Source organism: Epithele typhae (assembly GCF_022376455.1).
Source record: "Epithele typhae strain CBS 203.58 chromosome Unknown BXZ73scaffold_150, whole genome shotgun sequence".
NCBI lineage: Eukaryota > Fungi > Basidiomycota > Agaricomycetes > Polyporales > Epitheliaceae > Epithele > Epithele typhae.
In genome coordinates, this window is record NW_025954341.1 from 1 (window position 1) to 18103 (window position 18103).

The window sequence follows — 18103 nt, forward strand, 5'->3', positions numbered from 1 at the left end:
TGTTCATGCAGCCACACCCCGTTCTCCTCCGCGATACCCTCAGACGTTCTATCCCATCGTGCTTGTTATATCTCTGACATTCTGCATGTTACACCTACGTGTCCTTGTCTCCTGTCATCGTCCTAGTTCATGTGCTACGTTTTTCTTACTCCAAGCTCGTCTGCCATTCCTGTGCCCCACCCCAACCTTCTAATCACTCTGAGCCCTGTCTCTGCTGTGTTTAGACTAACCTGAAATATAATTTATTGTCTTACTATGTGTTTGAATGATCCGTATCCACGGATATCTGTGGATCATCATGGCTCACGGGTCTGTCCGCAGGTGGAGCCGTGAGCCACGGTTCCGGCTCCCACGGCTCCGGGTCTTCCGGAGGATCTGACCCTCACGGCTCCGGATCAAGCCTCTAGCAGAGCTTTGATCCGCGGATTCGGATCCGGCTCAACCGTGGATCGATCCTCAAACAGCCTTATCACAGACTTTCTGACAGGCTCAACAAGCTGGGCTATACGACTGGCGCAAGGGATTTGCGACCACTGCCATTGAGGCAGTTCAAGACGAGATAGATCGTCGCCTGTGCGACACAGTGAACGTTTCACCCAAAGACCGGACACCGAACGGTATCCGCAGATGGTTAGACGAGGCTACGAAGATCGGAGGCGAGGCCATGTGGGGTCAGCCGAACACTGAAAACGTACGTCCTTTCGACACACCGTCTCAGTACTAGCACCCACCACGGACCCGTTTACACGTTCCAGCATGGGATATATGCCCGCCTTCAGCTGCAGTCCAAGTTCGTTTTGAAGGTTCTGGGTTTCCATCTAGATTCTATTGAGGGCTCTGTGGTGAAGCATCCGGGGTTTCCTGTTGGGGCGCTTGCAATGGCGGCAGCAGCGGTATGTTGTTCAACTCTACTCGGGATATGTGTTGGTTTGACAAGTCGCGATCTAGGTGGAGCGCGCATTTGAACACTTCATCAATAGGAAGAGCAAGAAGGAGAATCCACCGCCGTTCTCTGCAAGACTGAACAGGGATCTCACTGTGAAGTGGCGCAACACCGCTGTTGCCGATCTTCTGAAGCACCCTAGACGCCTGGAAGAGCTCATGGAGTGCGCGGAGGGCTACATGGCCAATCACAAGCCTTCAGCGCGCGACTACACCAACCTTGGTGCCAGCCGGATGTACCGCCGTGAGCCGATGTCGAGCTCCGACCCAGCGCGCCCGGAGGAATAGGAGGATGGTCAGTCTCTGTCCAATGCTGACGTTCTTCATCAACTAACATTATCTTCCCCATTGCGGCAACCAGCGCGACATGTCTCTCTGCACGCTACGGTCCCCTTTGCAGCTTTCCAGACCCCGGCACTCTTGTGTCCCTCCGCACGCACCATTCCCGTTTGCAGATCCTGCTCTCCTGTCCCGAGTCCGTACGCACCGTTCCCGTTTGCAGCTTTCCAGATCCCGCTCTCGATACGTCGCTCTCGTGATGCACTGACATTGTCCCCACGCACTCGTCTTCGTGCACTACCACTTCGCCAGCTTCAATATCGCATTCATCCCCACTGTCGTCTAATTATTATCCCTGAAAAGTCCGGGACGCTTTCGCATCAGTACTACGTACATCTTCGTCTCCCTCGCCGCTTTCTAGGACTCTGTTAGCATGATACAAGCTCTCTTGTCGCTGTTCTAATAGCCTCGCATATCAACTGTTCTCGTTCTCGCCCGTTCTCGCCCTACTGTAGTAAATGTAATAATTTCTCGGTTTGAAACCACTGCCCGAAGAATCCCTGAGCCCTGAGCCCTGAGCCCTGAGCGAACTGGCCGGACTGGCACCCTGAACGCCCGGAGACGGCCTGAACGCCCGGACGCCCGGAGCGAAATCCCTGGGTTCCTGGGAACCCTGGTCAGACCCCCCAGGACCCCACAGGACTTTGGGAAATTACTGATGTCGTTCGCGAGGTGAGACGAATCCGACCATCAAGAACAGGTTCTCGAGCTCATGTACGAAATCTCGTACGCTGCGATCGCCTTGCCTACACTTATTCAACTTTTCCTGCATTTGTAGACGATAGTCGACAGGGAAACAGTAATTGAACAAGCCAACGAACAGCTTGCGAAGCGTCCATTCGCGCGGCGCAGACGATACAGACGTCACAAAGAAGCTGTATGCTTTACCCTTCAAGAAGTTAGATACTTGAGAGGGTAACATCTCAGGTTTGATGTCGAATGCTGACAGATATTCCACAGTCTGTCGCATGAACTTGTGGAAGGCTTGCGCATCGACGCGTCCATCGTAAGGCTCTGGTTTTTCAGGCTTGAGCCGGAGCTTACGATGGTTTCGGTGCCGATTGCTGCCAGATTTGCTCGAGCTCGAGGACGACGAGCTTGAGTTATGATGCGCACGCGGTGGCCCACCGCCACCGCCTCGAGCCGTACCAGAACTCGAAGAGCTCGACGAGCTATCACCGGGGGGCTCTCCAGCAGAGCCGCCTCCAATGAGGTCGTCGAAGGCACGCCCGAGGTAGCTGCCGGGCTCAATCTGAGCTACCGGTCGCAGCGATGTCCCTCGCGCGGCGGCAGCGTCAAGTCCTGCGCTTGTATCGCGCGCTGCAGTACGTTCCCTGGGGAGGCCAAACTCGTCCAAACCCACAGGTACGTCCTCTCGCTTTACCGCGCGCTTTGAGGACTTCGGGAGCACAGATTTCTCACTGCTCGGAGAGGTCTTCTGCATGCGAAGGTTGTTGTTCTCGCGAAGAAGCTGGTTATGTTCTTGTAACAACTGTGTGTACATAGGTATGGTAACCTTGAATGAACTATCCGTCTGGTTGTGATCAGACGGCGGTCTGGATGAACTCGCGCGCGACGCGGAGCTCGGAGGAGGTTCCACGCCAGGCGCACGAGAGGGAATAGCAGCAGTGGGCTCCGGCGCACGCAGCTGGTCGCGCCATTGCGATACCCGGTCGGTCTGCGACGCTCCAGCAGATGACGGCTGCCGGCTCGATGGGAGCGTGCGCAGATACTCGTATAGCTGAAACGCGCGACGCTGCGCTCCCAGGTCGAGGTCAGGGACATCGGCGACGTCCCAGTCGCGGGTATCAATGGCCTTGCCCTTCAGCTCAGCCGGAATGCGAGAAGGGCCCTCGCCACGCGACTCAGACGTGGACGAGGCCGACGAAGCTGCCTTCTTCATCGCGTTAGAGCGACGCTCAACACGCGCGTGCTCAGAAGGAGTCAAGTCAGCGGTAGCGCGAGTAACAGCGCGCAGCTGCTCTAGGGACAGACGCGGTGCGGGCGCGACGATCGGCGTCGCGCGGGGAGGCTCAGAAGCCTGTCGGGAGCTCGTCCTGCCCTGACGACCTCGCTGGACCGTCGTCCAGGGGCCATCCTGTTCATCTTGAACGGTGTCGACAGGGTTAGAAGCAGCCACCGAAGGGGTGTGCACACTAGAGAGCGGCGATGCCAGCTCTCGTGGAGGTAGAAGGGGCGAACGAAATATATTCGTTGCTACCAAAGCCGCCGAGTGCCCACTAACCGTGGGTTGACTCGGGAGTCGCGGGCTTCCGGACGCGACCTCTGCGTAAGAGCGTGCGCGTGCGGTTCCGGCACTGCTCGACCGAGCAGTGGACGCGCGGTAAACACCAGCGCGACTCGCGCTCGAAGCGCGAGGATCCTCCGGAGAGGAGAGGGGACTATGGAAGAGAGGCTCTTCAGCCTCACGAGTACGGTTGATTATGGACTCACCAGGTTCGTTGCCAGCGGCGACCGTCGCGAGAGAGGCTGGTTCGGTGGTGCGAGGTCGACGGAGGTTGTAGCGAGAGAAAGGTGCGGCCATGGTGAGGGTTCTTGCAAGAAATGTCGGGATGGGGAGAGGGGATCCGAGAGGTAGTCGAGGTGATCAAGCTCGAGGGCGCCCAGTCGGAGAGAGAGAGATAAGCTAGTAGAGAGGAGTAGGGGTGAAGAGTAGACGAGTGACTGTCAAAAATATGTCGCGCTCGCGGTCCAAGCGGGCCGGTGGTGCGACACGGGGGAAGAGGTTCACGAAGGGAGAGACAGGGGTAAGGTCTGGGATTCTTCGGAACACTGGAGCTTTCGCCCTACACCTGTACTACTATATATACGTAGGGTAGTCCGAGTCAATGATACGAGGGGAGACGTGGAGGATACAGCGGGACCGAGACGAGGAGACGGATGAGGAAGGGGAGTCGTGGCGATCAGGTGACCGGCGCCAACGCGCACGGGGACCGATCTAGCCGATCCGGAAGAGCGCACGTCTCATCGAACGTCCACTTCCTCCTACCTTTCCCCATCCACACCCATCCTGCCCTGCGAAACTCTCACCAAGACACGCCTTGCTCTTGCTTCGCCACTTCATCCCTCTCCGAGCCATGATATCGTGCTGCAAGTTTAGCACATTTCTCGCGGAGTACGGAGTGCCGACACCCTTCTCATGAACTCAAGGGGCATAGGTACGCTGCGATCCATACTGCCTGAGTTGGTGTCGCTATGCCTGGTCTGAAAACTTAACCGCCTTTCCCTCAGGACGTCCCCACCTGTCCTGTTCGGATCGACTGTGAGCTCGAGATGCGCATGAGGTTGAGAAGTTCTGGAGGGCTGCGACGGAGATAGGGTTTGGTAGTGAGTGACTCCGCAGTGCTTCAGTGAACGTTACGACTAATAGGTGATCCGTCCCAAGCCTCATGAACCACGGCGTACACGAGGAAGCGGAAGGTATGTTTGCGATGGGCGAAGAGACGATCGCTCTTACCCTCAAGGAGAAGCTCCTCTTTGAACAGGGAGACCAAGGTGTTTCGTTCGGGTACGCTCTCTCCAACCGCTTGCTTTTGCACTTTCCACCGACCTCCGCATCGGCGCGGCTACAAGGCAGACATCGGCACGCGCGACGTACCTGAGTTTGTCAACATCTTCAAAGACGACACGCACACCTGGCCGGCGGTTGCACGTCGCACGTACCCCTCCGCCGTCAACGCACCGATGGAGTCCATCGTCACGCCGTTTGTGAAGAACTCGCTCGCGATCAACAACCGCCCCATCGGCGTCCTCAACGACAAGCTCGGACTCCCTGAGGGCACGCTCGCGTCTCTGCACAAGGTCGAGGGGTTCAGCGGATGTACGGCGCGGTTCATCAGAGCGCCGTCGTATCCTGGGCCGGAGGCGAAGACGTTGCTGACGGTGCACATTAACTTTCGGTCCTTGGTGAGTGATTTGCCTTGTATCCCCTTGCATTGTACCGACATCGCTCTCCCCAGTCGTTGCTGCACAACCGCCTCGGTGGCTTGCAGGTGCTTCCGCCCGGGTCTGATCAGTGGTTCTACGTCGAGGTCAGTGATCCTTCTCGATCCTCCGCGCTCATGCTTATGCGGTCGTCCGTCTCCCAGCCCCTGACCGGACACGCGATCTGCAACATCGGCGACGTCCTCAACATCTTCTCCGGCGGCATCCTGCGCTCCACATCCATCGCGTCGTGTGAGTTTGTCCACGAAGTGCCGATGCTCCGCGTCTCATTCCCTTCCCAGCCCGCCTCCGCGGGAGCAAGCCCAGTACGAACGGCACTCGGTCGTGTTCTTCACCCGTCCGAACGACACCGTCGAGCTGCGGGCGCTGTCCGCGCAGAGCGAGCGCATCGCTGCGGCGGTCGCCGACGCGCCCCCGGGAAGCACGCCCCAGGTGTGACGGTGATGGGGTGGCTTGTGAGGATGGTCAAGTCGCAGCGGGTGACGAACTACGAGGTGTGTCCTGTCCCGCCGACGTGCGCTGTTGCGAAGGGCCGATGAAGCCGGTAGGGTGCGGAGAGCTGGACGGATAGGCGGGGTACCGAGGACACAGCGATTCCGAGCCAGGGGAAGATCTGAATAGCTTCGAATAACGTATATGTACTATGTACAGTCGTAGCTCTCGATGAATACATGCGTTGCGAACCCCCCAATTGCGCCGTCTGCGGACGGGTATCTATACGTGAACATGTAGAAACGACGCGTGGAGATGGACACTCCAAGTCTAGGCCCCATCTGCAACGTCTTGGTGTACCCGATGAGTATGCTCGACATGAACGACAACCGGATATTTATTTCGAGCATGGTACAGCTCACTCAATGCTTCCTCCGGGACGTAGAGCCAAATGTGACATTGTATGTCTAATACTAACTCGATACGGAAGGTCGACGAACATCACCGTCCCCACCCTCGTGAGGACCGCAACTCGTCCTACATAGCACCATCACTGGAAACCTCCCCAGCCTCACGCTCCACGTCGCGTGGTTCTGCAGAATGCCCCTCCCTGCAAACGTACGAAATCGGCCCAACATCCGCGTACAACGATCGATCTACTCACCCCACCGCCTCCGTACCCCGGTGCCCGGGATTTCCCATCCTGTCCGCGGTCCGCAGCGTGGGGCACGCGACGCACAGCCGGCGCGCGAGCGCGTCCAGGTCGAGCCCGCGCATGAACGCCTCGGCCGCGCATGGGGGGTCCGCGACGAGGTAGCACAAGACGCCGACGACGAGCACCCGGAGCGCGGGGAGGCTCCCGATTGCGGCGACGAGGCCGCCCTAGTCTCCCCTAGGCAGCCCTTCTACTATCAAAGAGGCCGTCCTGCGGTCCGCGGAGCAGCACATCAGCGTCGAAGAAACGCGGGCGGAAGCGGATTCAAGGGACGTACGACGTCGGAGAGTCCGCGTGGTAGCCGGCGATGAGGGTTGCTTCTAGGCACTCAATCTGCAGGGTGTGGGCGCGGTCCGTGACGCGGACGATACCCCGCGCCAGGACGCCAGCGTCGAAGTTGGCTGCTGCTTTCAAGGGTGAGGTGCACGGGTTTGGTGCAGCAGATAACGGAGTACATGGCCTTGACGATGAAAGTCGGGCCCTTGATGTAGAGCGTGCGGATGGGGCAGGAGGGCGCAAGTAGGAAGAGGGCGCTGAGGAGGGCGCGGCACGACTGCAATGACTTCCACGAGCCCGAGCGCGCCTACTCGATGATGTTCAACTTGCGGCAGCTCTCGAACCGGTCGGTGTCTGCGAGATCTTCTACGATGCGACGCTTGAAAGAGTACTCCAGGTTCGGGAGATGTCGGAGGAACGCACCGACTAAAGCGACGGTCTCGGCGGCTTAGACGTTCTTGAGGTAGAGGGGTAAACCTCTTCGTGATGTTGCGCGCCATCGACAAGGACAAAAGCATTGTCCGTGGAAAGGGATCCCAGCGTCGACTGGGAGTTGCTGAGAAGTCGGACAGGGTTCTTGGAGTCTTCTTCGTCGTGGCTCGCGTCGCTCTTGACGTCGTCTGCCGAGTTGAAGTCCGGGTCTGAGTCCGGGTCGGGGACATCATCCCGTTCATGATCGTCCTCACCGCCTTCATGAGCGATTGTGGAAGTGTGGACAGAAGTAGAAAGGGGCGCGGGGACGTTCTGGCGGCGGTCTGCATCGAGGAGCGTTGTCGTGTCTCGAGCTGCGACAAGCTGTGAGCAAGACGTGCTCAGCATTTGCGAGCCTCGCCGACCGACTTCGAAATCGACTCACTCAAGGGTTGACAACCATGATAGGGAGTGTCGAAGACGCGCGGAGCATTCGAGGAGGGATTCGAGGTGAAGGACGTACATGGGGCTTCTCCGCAGTTTCGTGTATGCGTGTTCATCTACCACATCACCGATGTCAGAGAAGATCTATGAAGACAAACAGGGAGGGAAGGGATGGCCACTTGAAGTTGCAGTAGCCTGGCACTGGGATGCGCGCGGAGGATGTAACGCTAATTGACATACCATCATAACACGCCGCAATCCTTTGCCATCGTGCTTTCTCCGCCATCTCCGTGGTTTCGCATGGGATGGACACGGTCCTTAGACGTGTAAGACTGGGTGCTCGGAGGGAAGATACCGGAGTGAGGAAGGTGGACGCTTGGTGAACGCCGCGGTTTTCATGCCGCCCAATCGTGTACTTCAGGACCCGAATCCGTAGTGTCGAGACGAAAAGTTGCGTTGTCAAGGACTAAGGAGCGGTTTGAGGACGAGTTGAGGCAATCCTGAGATCTGAGAGCTACCGCTAGGAGCAAGAGCAAGTTGGAGCAGTGTGCTGACTAAGCTCCTGAGGCCCTGAGTTCGACTCCCGCCAAGGTGTTCCCGTATCGGCGCTTCCAAATAGTCGCAGTTCGAAGACTCCCACAGCGGTCATCCGGTTTGCTGGCCACTGCGACGGTGTAACCTGGTACATGCATCGGTTCTCCCCATCTCGTGCGCACACGGCCCCAGAACGACCGTTCAACACCGGCGCCGCAACATTCGTGTTCTCCCTCTCAGACAAGATGGCGTGGCAACTCCGGATTCTCGTTCGGGTACAAAGCGTCCGGCGCGACGCTCACCGACGCCCCCGGCGCGCGCGACACCTACCGAGTTCCTCAACGTTGCCGCGGACGACGCGCTCGCCTGGCCCAGGTCGCGCGCCGCACCTACCCCGCGCCAGTGAACGCGCGCATCCCACTCATCCGGTGCGTGATTGAGGTAAACAAGACGATGATCGCAATTCTTAACGAGGAGAGGTCGGCTGCGGGGGACGCTTGCGAGCAAGCATCGGAAGGAGGAGTGGAGCGTGAGCGAGGTGCTGGTCTGAACAGCCCGGGCATCGACAGAGCCAAGGCGCCGCTCACCGCTCACCGCTCATACCGACTTTGGCAGCCCGTCGTTCTTGCATGACCGTCTTGGGGGGCTGCTGGAACGCGGATGTGGCGGTATGTCCAAGGTAGGTCCCCATCGCACGGTCGCGCTGGCATGGAGCCGACCGCCCTCCCGCAGCGATACAGCCTATTCCCGGCCACGCGATCTGCGACATCGCCGACAATCATCAGCGGTAGCCTTCTCAGACCCTCCGCCACGTCGTGTAAGTGTCCCGTCGCTCGCGCACCCCGTCTCCACTGACTCGACTCTGAACAGACCTCCTCCTGGAGAACGGCTGGCGCTGTACGAGCGATACTCCCTCGTCTACTTCCGGAGTCAACGACCAGAAGGTATGCACACTGATGATGACACACTCGTGTGTGGTTGACGAACATGCGGGTAATGCAGGGAACGGACGCCGGGGATGTGTGGAACGCCAGCCGCGGTACGGAGCATGGGCCTCACCTGGCTCAAGCACTGTTGGTCTCTTGGGTATCCTGCATCGTAGCGTAGCACTCAGTCGACGTCGTCTCACATCATCGTCTTTCAGCTTTCAGTTTGGTCGTTTCGTTCGATGATCGGCACGGTTGACATATTCCGCCGCCACCGCCCGATCGCGCATCGAACTGAAGGCCTGTGCCTCGTGAGCGCGCGTGCGCACTCCAGCGCGCCGTTCCCCGAGCTTCGAGATTGGATCCAGTCTGAACGTCGCGCGCACACCTCGATGTGGTAGCGCCCGTCAGTTGCGGGCACTTGCCACTCCCCGCGGCCGAGGTATTTACGGACGCGTGCGATCTCGGACGCGTCCGTGCCAACTGCAGTGGAGGGTGCACGTGTTCGAAGCGGCTTGTGCGCCCTTTGCGGCGGTAGCAGTAGCAGCGCAGAGGACTCGTGCGAAGCGTCACGTACCGCACACCTTCCTAGCCATTCTTCGACCGGTACCCGCTTTCGGTGTCCGCGCGGCGGTCGCACGTACGGGCGCCACCGGAGCTAGCTCAAACGAAGCGTATTTGTGAGTGGCAGTCATGCGGGAACATTTTGAAAGGGAGGTCGAAATACGTTACATACCACGAAGAGATGGACATTCCCCGCGCTTTGCTCGGGGACTTCCTCAGAGTATCATGGCTCGAATGATGGCGTTATCTGATGATGTCGATGAGACGAGCTTGACAGTAGAGAAGACCGTGAGTTAGAGGAGAGGGCAGACAGAGGGGAGCAACTATCTGTCCTGGTGCTTTTATACTGCTACAGTGATGGTGGCGGTTTCATCCGATGCAATCACACCTTGCGGATTGGGAGATTCTGAGACATGTCCAGGGCCATCATTTCGCGCCACAACGGACGGACAAAGCAAGTACTTAGCGCCAAAGCGTGAGCGTCGGAGTAGCACGTACACCGTTAAGCAGTCATTGAATGGCGCCAAGCTTGTAGGTTCTTTGCCAGATACGAGAGAAGCCTCCTATATATTCGCGAACACATTCTACGCATTGACAGATAACTAGTGCCTAGACACGCGGAGTCTCGCCTGCAGCGTCCCCCGGACTCCGGCATACGTTCCACCTGCACGGTCACGCCATCCACCATGCCCGCTCCCCTTCGACATGAGTAACTCGAGTGCCAAGTATCCAAGACACCGGTGGCGGCAGAGGGAGAAGGCGGAGATTGCGGCCGCGCCCGCGCCCGATCACGATCGCATCCCCGCCGGTATCCCTTCCCGCAGGCTTGATGGTTTGGTGGAAAGCTTGAAGCTTTCTCGAAGGCTTCGGGTGGGCCCCCGTCGGACTAGGCTTGCGCGCTGCAGGCCTCACAGCTGGCAGCGCGCGATCGAGCAGCAGCGCATCCCACCCGCCGTCCCGAGTAGGTTCAACCCGATGGGCCGCAGGTTGTTTCGTCGAGCGCTGCGCTGCGCTCTAGATCTGTGGCCCATATCCGGAAGAACGAGTCGCCTGAAGCCTCGTGGACCGGCGGAGCGGAAAGCCTTGCTCGTTCGCCTCAAACCCTTGGTGCTAGTAACGTTGATCAAAACACCACCTCTGAACGCAAAAAGGCTGGCGCACCTTGGGACCGATTCTCGCCTCGGTACAGCACCGTGCACCGCCTCTCCTCCCGTATCCGTACCACCCGCGTTTCGCTCATCCGGACCCGCACGGACTTGCTGCGGTGCACGTACTCGAGCTCGGTGAGCACGAACGCCGTCCCTCGCACCGGCGCCCACGGCCGGTCCTCGAACACGCGCCCGGACCAGGTCGGCCTCGGCGAGCGAGCCGAGAGAGATGGTGTCCACGCGGCACAGGACGAGGAGCGTGCACAGCTGGAACGGCGCCTGTATACGCGACCACCACGGGAGCGGGTGCCCTGTCATGAACATGTGCATTGCGCTCGTTGGTTCGAGCGGCGCCTCCCGCATAGCGATGTCGGCGCGCGCGCGAAGCCGGCTGGGAGCGTGGTGAGCGCGGAGAAGCGGAGGGCGGTGAGGGCGGTGAGCGTGGTCGCGAGCACGATATCGAGGTTGACGAGCCACCCGGTCCGTGAGCATGTGCCGCGGCTTGCGATCCGAGACCGCGAACGTGCCGTGGAGCCGCTGAGGATGCGTGCGCGAAATTCGGAGAGCCAGTAGGTGAGGTGGCCGACGCATTGGAGGCGCATGAAGGGGCCGAAGAACGCGACCAAGTTGGGGGGAAGGCGGACGTTCATCGGCGTTGAATGGCGTGTGCGTCCAAGGATGAAGGTGTTGCCGAGCACGCGCGTGGCCAGGTGTTGACACGCGTCGCGAGCTCGGCGAGGGGATGCGGGAGTGGCTGGCGACCTCCGAGAAGGGATGTTGTGAGCAGCGGTGGGCGAGGCTTTAGCAGCCGCACACACCTGGCAGCGCACTGGTTTGGCCCTGCGGGATTCATCGTTCCATCCGGATCTTCGTGTCTGCGCGCGAGCGCGTCCTGAGCCTGAACCTGCGCGCACCGCGGCACAGAGCGTGTGTCTTGCGTCTGTGGGACGTCGTCAGGACCGTCGCCGTGCCTCATTGAGGCGGGCCTTCTGGGACGTATGATGAGAGCTCCTGAAATGGCATAGGTCAGCATCACTTGTCCACAGAACAAGGGCGGTAGGCTCCTGTCCGCAACTAGAGTGCTCATTCCTCCATACCACGATCCCAGCGCCATCTACCCTCCACAAATATCCCGCGGCCGTCAACGCCTTCCATATTTCAAGCGACTCGCGGTGGGGACGTCGTTTAAAGGGACACACCCGCGCGAGGGACGCGTGGGGAGGAACGCAAGAGCGAGGGCCTGAGCTGACGTACCGGCATACTCCATCCCATCCTCTGTCTGTCTGCGGCGTCGTGCAGGTGGGCGAGGGCGAGTGTGCGGGGACAAAGCGCAGAGGTTGCCCGACACGGCGTCGATCCGGGCCGTCGTACGTGCCATCCGAGCGATGACGTCAACGACCGACGTTGCGCGTCCCTTGCTCCGGTGCGTCCGTCGAGTGTCTCCGCCAGAGCATTTCATGGCACTACTATATTGGACCTCCGTCGTACGTAACCCTTCCGTCCAGGACTCGCGCCTGCGTCGCACGTGAGGCCGTCAGATTGCATCCCCGAGACGCTCCACTTCTTCAACAGCCACGCACGCGGGGCTCCCAGGGTCCGCGGAATCCGCTGCATAGGGCGACGCGAGGCGATGGAGCGAGCGCGTCGGGTTGCGCGTGCCCAGGTTGACACTGAGCGCCGAGGGCGGGGGGATGCGGCCGTGAAGGGGCCGGAAGAGCCGAGCCCGCAGGGGGTGCAGATGCGAATGCGCGCGCGCGGTACTCCGCCTGCCGCTTCTCCTCGTCGGCAATCATCAAATAACCCCCCACGACCGCGTGGCGAGCAAAGGCAAGCTCTAGCAGAGGTTGTGCATGTCCTTGATCACACGTCGAGTCGGCTCAGAGTCGTGCGTCGACAGCAACGGCGACGACGAGTCCGGGTGCAACTTGCGCGGGTCGCGATGTGCGTCGTGCTGTCGGGAGAGGGGCGGCCACAGGGGCTCTGGGACTCCTTCCGCGTGTTTTTGGCGTTGGCGGAGGAAGAGGGGAGGAAGAGTCCGCGGCAGCGGCGAGCACTGCAGGGGGCGAGGGCGATTCGAAGACTGGAATTCCGACCGCCCGGAGTTCTAGACCAGTTACAGCTGGGCGGCGAGCGACAGGTTTGAGGACCAGGGACTGACACCGATCCCAGGACGTTGACGCACAACCTGCCCGTCTTTCCGATGACGGAGCTCGGGAGGCTGTCCAACACGCTCGTCGATGGCGAGCCTGGCCGCCGGACGGGGAGGTTCGCGCGTTCCCACTGCTCCGACCCGCGGACCCGCCGCTGTTGCCACCGCTCGAACACGTGCGACTGGTCCTTGATGGGCAGAATGCGGCAACTGGTGCGTGGGGGGTAGCCGGCGACACGCCCATCGCCACGCGATGGACCTCCTCCAAGAGCTCGGGCGGAGCCTGCACTATCGGGGGTGAGACCACGTCGGACGAGCGTGGCAGCGTGTGGGGCTCGGAGGAGACAGGGGCCGGACGGGAGCAGGCCTCGACATCCATGGAATCTGGGGTGAAGCCGGCGAAAGCTACATCGACTTCGCAGTCGCCGATAGAGTCCGGAACCGTGGGCTATGTGTTGTCCTTCGTCGTCGGGCCGTTACAGGGAGGCGGGAGATCGACTGCGGTACTCGTTGGACACACCGGAGTGTGCCTGGAACTCCGACGCGGCTTGCGAGATGACGGGGTCCTCAACCTAGCCCTCCTTGTGCTTCTGCATCTTGCCGCGGACGGCGTGGACGGCGATGAACCCGCCGGTCCGCCCGGATCCGACTGAGCAGTGGAGGTGCACGGGGGTGCGGTCCTTCTACGATATCGATTATCCACGCTCGAGCTGCCAACAGAGTCCTCCGCGCGAGTCGTTAGTCCACGACTGTCAAGGATGACGGATATCCGTTATTTGCAATATGTTAGAAAGTGGATCGAGCATCAAAAGATCGAAGCAACGCACCACGGCTTGGTTGGAAGCAGTATCGTCTCCATTATAGACCACCAGTCGTCCCGGGGAAGCGAGAGACTATAGGTGCCTACGGAATAGAACCATCGTCAGCACAAGTCGTTCCATATGATCGCAGCACAATACACACCTCGCTCAGTAGTCACGCGAGGCTGAAGCGCAGCAAGCTCATCTGCTATCATTGATTGCCCTTCCCTCCTCGGGCTGACGCTGGCTCGTAGGCAGCTTACGCAGCGACATACTTTCGTCCGAGCGCGAGACGTCTTGACAAGTAAAAGTTCGCTAAAAACCCCGTCAGCAACCGCACGGCAAAATGTACATGGGAGGGGAGCGCCGACTACGGGACGCGGTAACAAAAAATATGGCCTGAATTCACCTTCAATACTGGGCTGCTTCCTGGGCGCACCCACCAAGGGTTCCCGAGCGACGTACACGTTGAACAGGTCGACGCTCATGAATTTTGATAACGTCTTGTATTTCGATGAGGCATTGAACATGCGACTGTATGACTGGCATCGCCTGCCGATGGTGACCAAACTATGGAAGAGGGAGAGCGCGCACGTCTGAGAGGACGCGGCGATTGCGACGATAAGCAATCGACATCAACCACAGGGGAGGGGAGGCGTTGATCGCGGTATGGGGTGAGGGTGTAGCTGTGGACTCACTCTTGACCTCAGCCACCGCCGACCGGACGCTCTCGCTCTAACTACCCAGCCCGTCGGATGGTTGCGGAGAGTGTGTGTTCACCGGTCTGACGAGGTGGCCGACAGTCCTGAGCGGAACCGGAGGTTAGAGGGGCTCTGACGAAGAATGCAAACAATGGCATATACGTACTGAGCCAGATTTGATGACAGGTGGCGCAGGAGCCCCTACTGTCAAGAGCCAGCGAGATGGCTAAAGCACCTGTTCGGTGTCTGGACGCAACGATAGGCAGACCGAAAGAACGCACCCTGTGAAGGCCACTCATGCTGGTCTCAAACGGTTGCCACTTGGCCACGCGACGACCAACAAGAGCGTCCAGCCGGCGTCCAGGGGAGAGGTGCGAGGCTTGAAGGCAGCTGGAGAAGAGTGACGAAGAGCAGGAAAGAGCGTAGCACCGCCGTTGTGTCCGACCTGCGGATGTTCCGGCGTCCGGCGCTCGCGAGTCGCCGGACCGGAGGCCTAAACAGGCGCGTCGTCATCGGCGCTTGCAGATTGTCCGAGTCGTCGACCGCGATGCGCATGCGCTCGTGTCCGTGGGCAGCGTCTCGAGACGGAGGACGAAGACGGGGCGCGCGTTCTGCGCTCGATACGCTCCGCGAGCTCATATCACTTGGTGCCGACTCCCGCGCGTTTCCGTCCCCTCCGGATCCTAGTAGGCGGCACGTCCTCGCCACCATGCATATGTCTCCTTCCCGTTGGCTATGCCGCGCCTGGCCAGCCACACCCGTTCCACCTGCACGGTCCCGCATTCCACGCAGTTCGCTCCGCCGCAGCACCACGTCGTGTCCACAGGCATCCGAGCGGGGGATAACGCCACGATCCCCTTCGGTATAAGTGACTCGGGCTCGAACCTCCCCCACTGCGACATCAACGAACGCCGCGAGCACAGAAGACAAGTTGTTCATGAACGCCCGGAGCAAACAAGGAAGAGACGGCCGCCGATACCGACAGAATGCGGACCGTGGTCTGGTTAACTGGCGCTGGTGCCTGGGCCAACTGCGTCAACTTCGACAAGGACCGCCACGTTTCGAGTCTTGCACGATGATTCCCGATCCCTCATTTCGGCACTATATACGTCGAGTGTCATTCGCGTGGTCGAGCGTAGCACCGTGGTGATCATGTGAGTCCGCAGCCAGCTCCTCTCCTCCTTCATGCACTCGACGCGCGCCGCTCTTCATGGTATCATAAATCTAGCTATTCACGCACGCAGACGTGCTCCTGTAACCGACTCAGTGTCCGAAGATCGTCGGCACCGCGGCGAAGCACTGCGGCGGAACTACCTGAATCCTCGTTGCAACAGTATGTCCTGCGCGTGCTTAGGATCGGCTGACCTATTTATCTCAGGGGTGTTCATCTCCGCTCGTTGTGCGGCCAAAGAGAGCTATCAGAGCATCGCGCCTGTTCCTCCTGGAGACGGCGTTGAGCTACTCTCTGATCCCCGCTTCGCACCTAGCTGGCGTATGGTGCCTATTGGCTCGCACGCGCTGTCATTGACGAGCGAGGCTGATCAGACACCCGCAGCCCGCTACTGTCCTCTCCAGTGATTCAAGGTTCGTTGTAAATCTGGAGTGTTGTGGTTGTACGTACAATTCCACAATGAAGTATCTGAGGACCACGTCGTGTACGTCTATCCGAGGACGACTCAATGATATAGCTTTCAGCTTCGCTCAATGGCGAACACGCACGATACAATATGACACATACGTGGCAGGGAAGGTAAGTAATCTCGCCCTGGGAGCGTCAAGCGGGCATCCACTCCGTCGGCCTTCATATCTCAGGAGAAGCATCGGACTCGGAGGCGCTCCGGCGCCATCGCGTGCGTGTTCCGGCGCATGGTCGATCGTGCGGTCGGCGTATGGGACGGGGGTCTCCCTCGCTGCAACTTGGCCGCTTCCGTCTCGCTCCCAACCCATCTTGCGTCTCCTCCAGTCTATTTTGCGGCTCCTCCCAGCCATCGATGCCCTCTGTGATATCAAGTATCGCAAACGACTGTGGTAGATATTCTCATTGTAAGTCCGGTCTTCCCATGCTGTGCATCGCATTTGCTCATGCCCCCGAAGTCTCTGTACTCCTCCCACGAATCGTGCACATCAACTCTCACCTGGTATTCGTGCTTACCCTCGCGTGATATACCTGTGCTAATATTCGTGAAAGAAGCGATGTGGCTCCTAGGCACCGCACGCGCGAACCTCGTCTTCTTTCCCCAACCTGAAAATGTTCCTCGAGGCTACGCCATCCTGTCGCACACCTGGGGGGGAGAAGAAGAGACGTTTCAAAAGGTTCAAAAGCTTAATGTAGAATCCAACAGCACCTGCTCCCAGGAAGACCAACGTCCCTTGCCCCCAGCTGAGCCCCGACCTCTCAGTTTCCAGGCAGTCTCTGAAGTAGCGGCGGTTATCCACGACGAGGTCCGCTCTCCAATTTCCGATGCAGTCCCAAAGGAATCTGCGGCTCGCAAAAAATTAAAAAATGCTTTCCATAAAGTAAAATCCCAAATCAGGAAAATGCTCAAGTTGCCGCTATACCTACGTCCTCCTCACGGTACCGAGTCCTTCCCCATCGTCCGCGCTCAGGCCGACTGGAATCACCGAGATAGGAGAGCATCTGGTTCTGAATGCGAGCTAGGTCAGTGTAATCAAAGCTCATCCTTCCTCAGCGCTGACAGACGAGACCAAAGACCACTCGACAGATTCAGATACACGTCCTCCCGTGATACCGATTTCCCCTACTACTCCTACACATATCCAAGGAGTCGCTGAGCCATCCCGCTCGTCGCCACCATGGTTCAACCCACGCGATCGCCTCACTCCAAAAGTTCGATCATTCCTTGAGCTTGCCGAGAAGCACGGGTACGAGTATGCTTGGGTGGACACGTGCTGCATCAACAAGGAGAGCAGTGCCGAGCTCTCGGAAGGCATCAATTCCATGTTCCGCTACTACGCTGTCTCCACCATCTGCTACGTCTACCTCAGCGACGTCAAGTTCTCCGACACTAATTCAGCCGACATGTGGCTCGACTTTCGAACAAGCCGCTGGCACACGCGAGGCTGGACTCTCCAAGAGCTCATTGCGTCCCGTGTCCTTGTGTTCTATTCCGAGCAGTGGATCTCTCTGGGCACCAAGTACGAGCTCGCCGAGCGCCTAGAAAACGCAACCGGAATCTCCGCAGAGGTCCTCCGCTTCGAGATCCCGTTTACAGAGGCGAGCATCGCGACGCGCATATCCTGGGCGGCGCATCGGGAAACCACACGGCTGGAAGACGCTGCCTACAGCCTCTTCGGGCTTTTCGGGGTCAACATGCCGACGCTCTACGGCGAAGGGCGGCTCGCATTCTGCCGGCTCCTCATGGAGATCTCGAAGACCTCGCGGGATCCTTCGATCTTTCTCTTGGGAGAACGACTGGATGTGCACGGCTTGGATAATCTCAAATCGCACCTCCAGCGATATCCCCAAAGCCAAACCCGTCGTCATCTTCTCCCTCTTCAGCCTTCGCCGATCTTTAACGTACTCTGCTCAGATAATCCTAAGGTGTTCTACGACCCAAGTGCACGCTCTCAGAAAGGAACAATTGAGGTACGCTGGTATGTATGTCATTCTATGCCGTACCATATTGACGAGCAATTTTAGCACGGCTTGATTGTAAGCCCGACTGCAGAACTCGGTGCTCCCACGTTCTCCGTGTCGCCAGATGGGATCGATCTCCATGCGGCAGTTCTGCATCT

At 59.2% G+C, this 18103-nt stretch overlaps 5 protein-coding genes across 5 annotated transcripts; 3 read left to right on the forward strand and 2 right to left on the reverse strand.

Annotated features, from left to right (window-relative positions):
* Positions 1-298: 298 nt before the first annotated feature.
* Positions 299-1230, forward strand: BXZ73DRAFT_108247 (uncharacterized protein; the record flags this gene model as incomplete). The annotated part of the gene is made up of 4 exons (XM_048017110.1): positions 299-329; positions 498-691; positions 756-893; positions 949-1230. 4 exons carry the CDS (start codon positions 299-301, stop codon positions 1228-1230), a joined length of 645 nt encoding a protein of 214 aa, XP_047871246.1.
* A 3267-nt stretch (positions 1231-4497) lies between these two features.
* BXZ73DRAFT_93486 (Clavaminate synthase-like protein) lies at positions 4498-5864 on the forward strand (the record flags this gene model as incomplete). The annotated part of the gene is made up of 9 exons (XM_048026672.1): positions 4498-4504; positions 4570-4621; positions 4688-4799; positions 4876-5208; positions 5262-5333; positions 5391-5476; positions 5529-5646; positions 5670-5741; positions 5796-5864. 9 exons carry the CDS (start codon positions 4498-4500, stop codon positions 5862-5864), a joined length of 921 nt encoding a protein of 306 aa, XP_047871247.1.
* A 352-nt stretch (positions 5865-6216) lies between these two features.
* BXZ73DRAFT_108250 (uncharacterized protein) lies at positions 6217-7771 on the reverse strand (the record flags this gene model as incomplete). Its single annotated transcript, XM_048017111.1, has 6 exons — positions 6217-6289; positions 6344-6561; positions 6822-6927; positions 6982-7109; positions 7181-7465; positions 7766-7771. 6 exons carry the CDS (start codon positions 7769-7771, stop codon positions 6217-6219), a joined length of 816 nt encoding a protein of 271 aa, XP_047871248.1.
* Positions 7772-11011: 3240 nt separating this feature from the next.
* BXZ73DRAFT_108252 (uncharacterized protein) lies at positions 11012-11673 on the reverse strand (the record flags this gene model as incomplete). Its single annotated transcript, XM_048017112.1, has 2 exons — positions 11012-11459; positions 11516-11673. The coding sequence occupies 2 exons, from the start codon at positions 11671-11673 to the stop codon at positions 11012-11014; spliced, it is 606 nt and encodes a 201-aa protein (XP_047871249.1).
* Positions 11674-16540: 4867 nt separating this feature from the next.
* On the forward strand, positions 16541-18008 carry BXZ73DRAFT_57350 (heterokaryon incompatibility protein-domain-containing protein; the record flags this gene model as incomplete). The annotated part of the gene is made up of 2 exons (XM_048021566.1): positions 16541-16675; positions 17142-18008. The coding sequence occupies 2 exons, from the start codon at positions 16541-16543 to the stop codon at positions 18006-18008; spliced, it is 1002 nt and encodes a 333-aa protein (XP_047871250.1).
* Between the last annotated feature and the right edge of the window lie 95 nt (positions 18009-18103).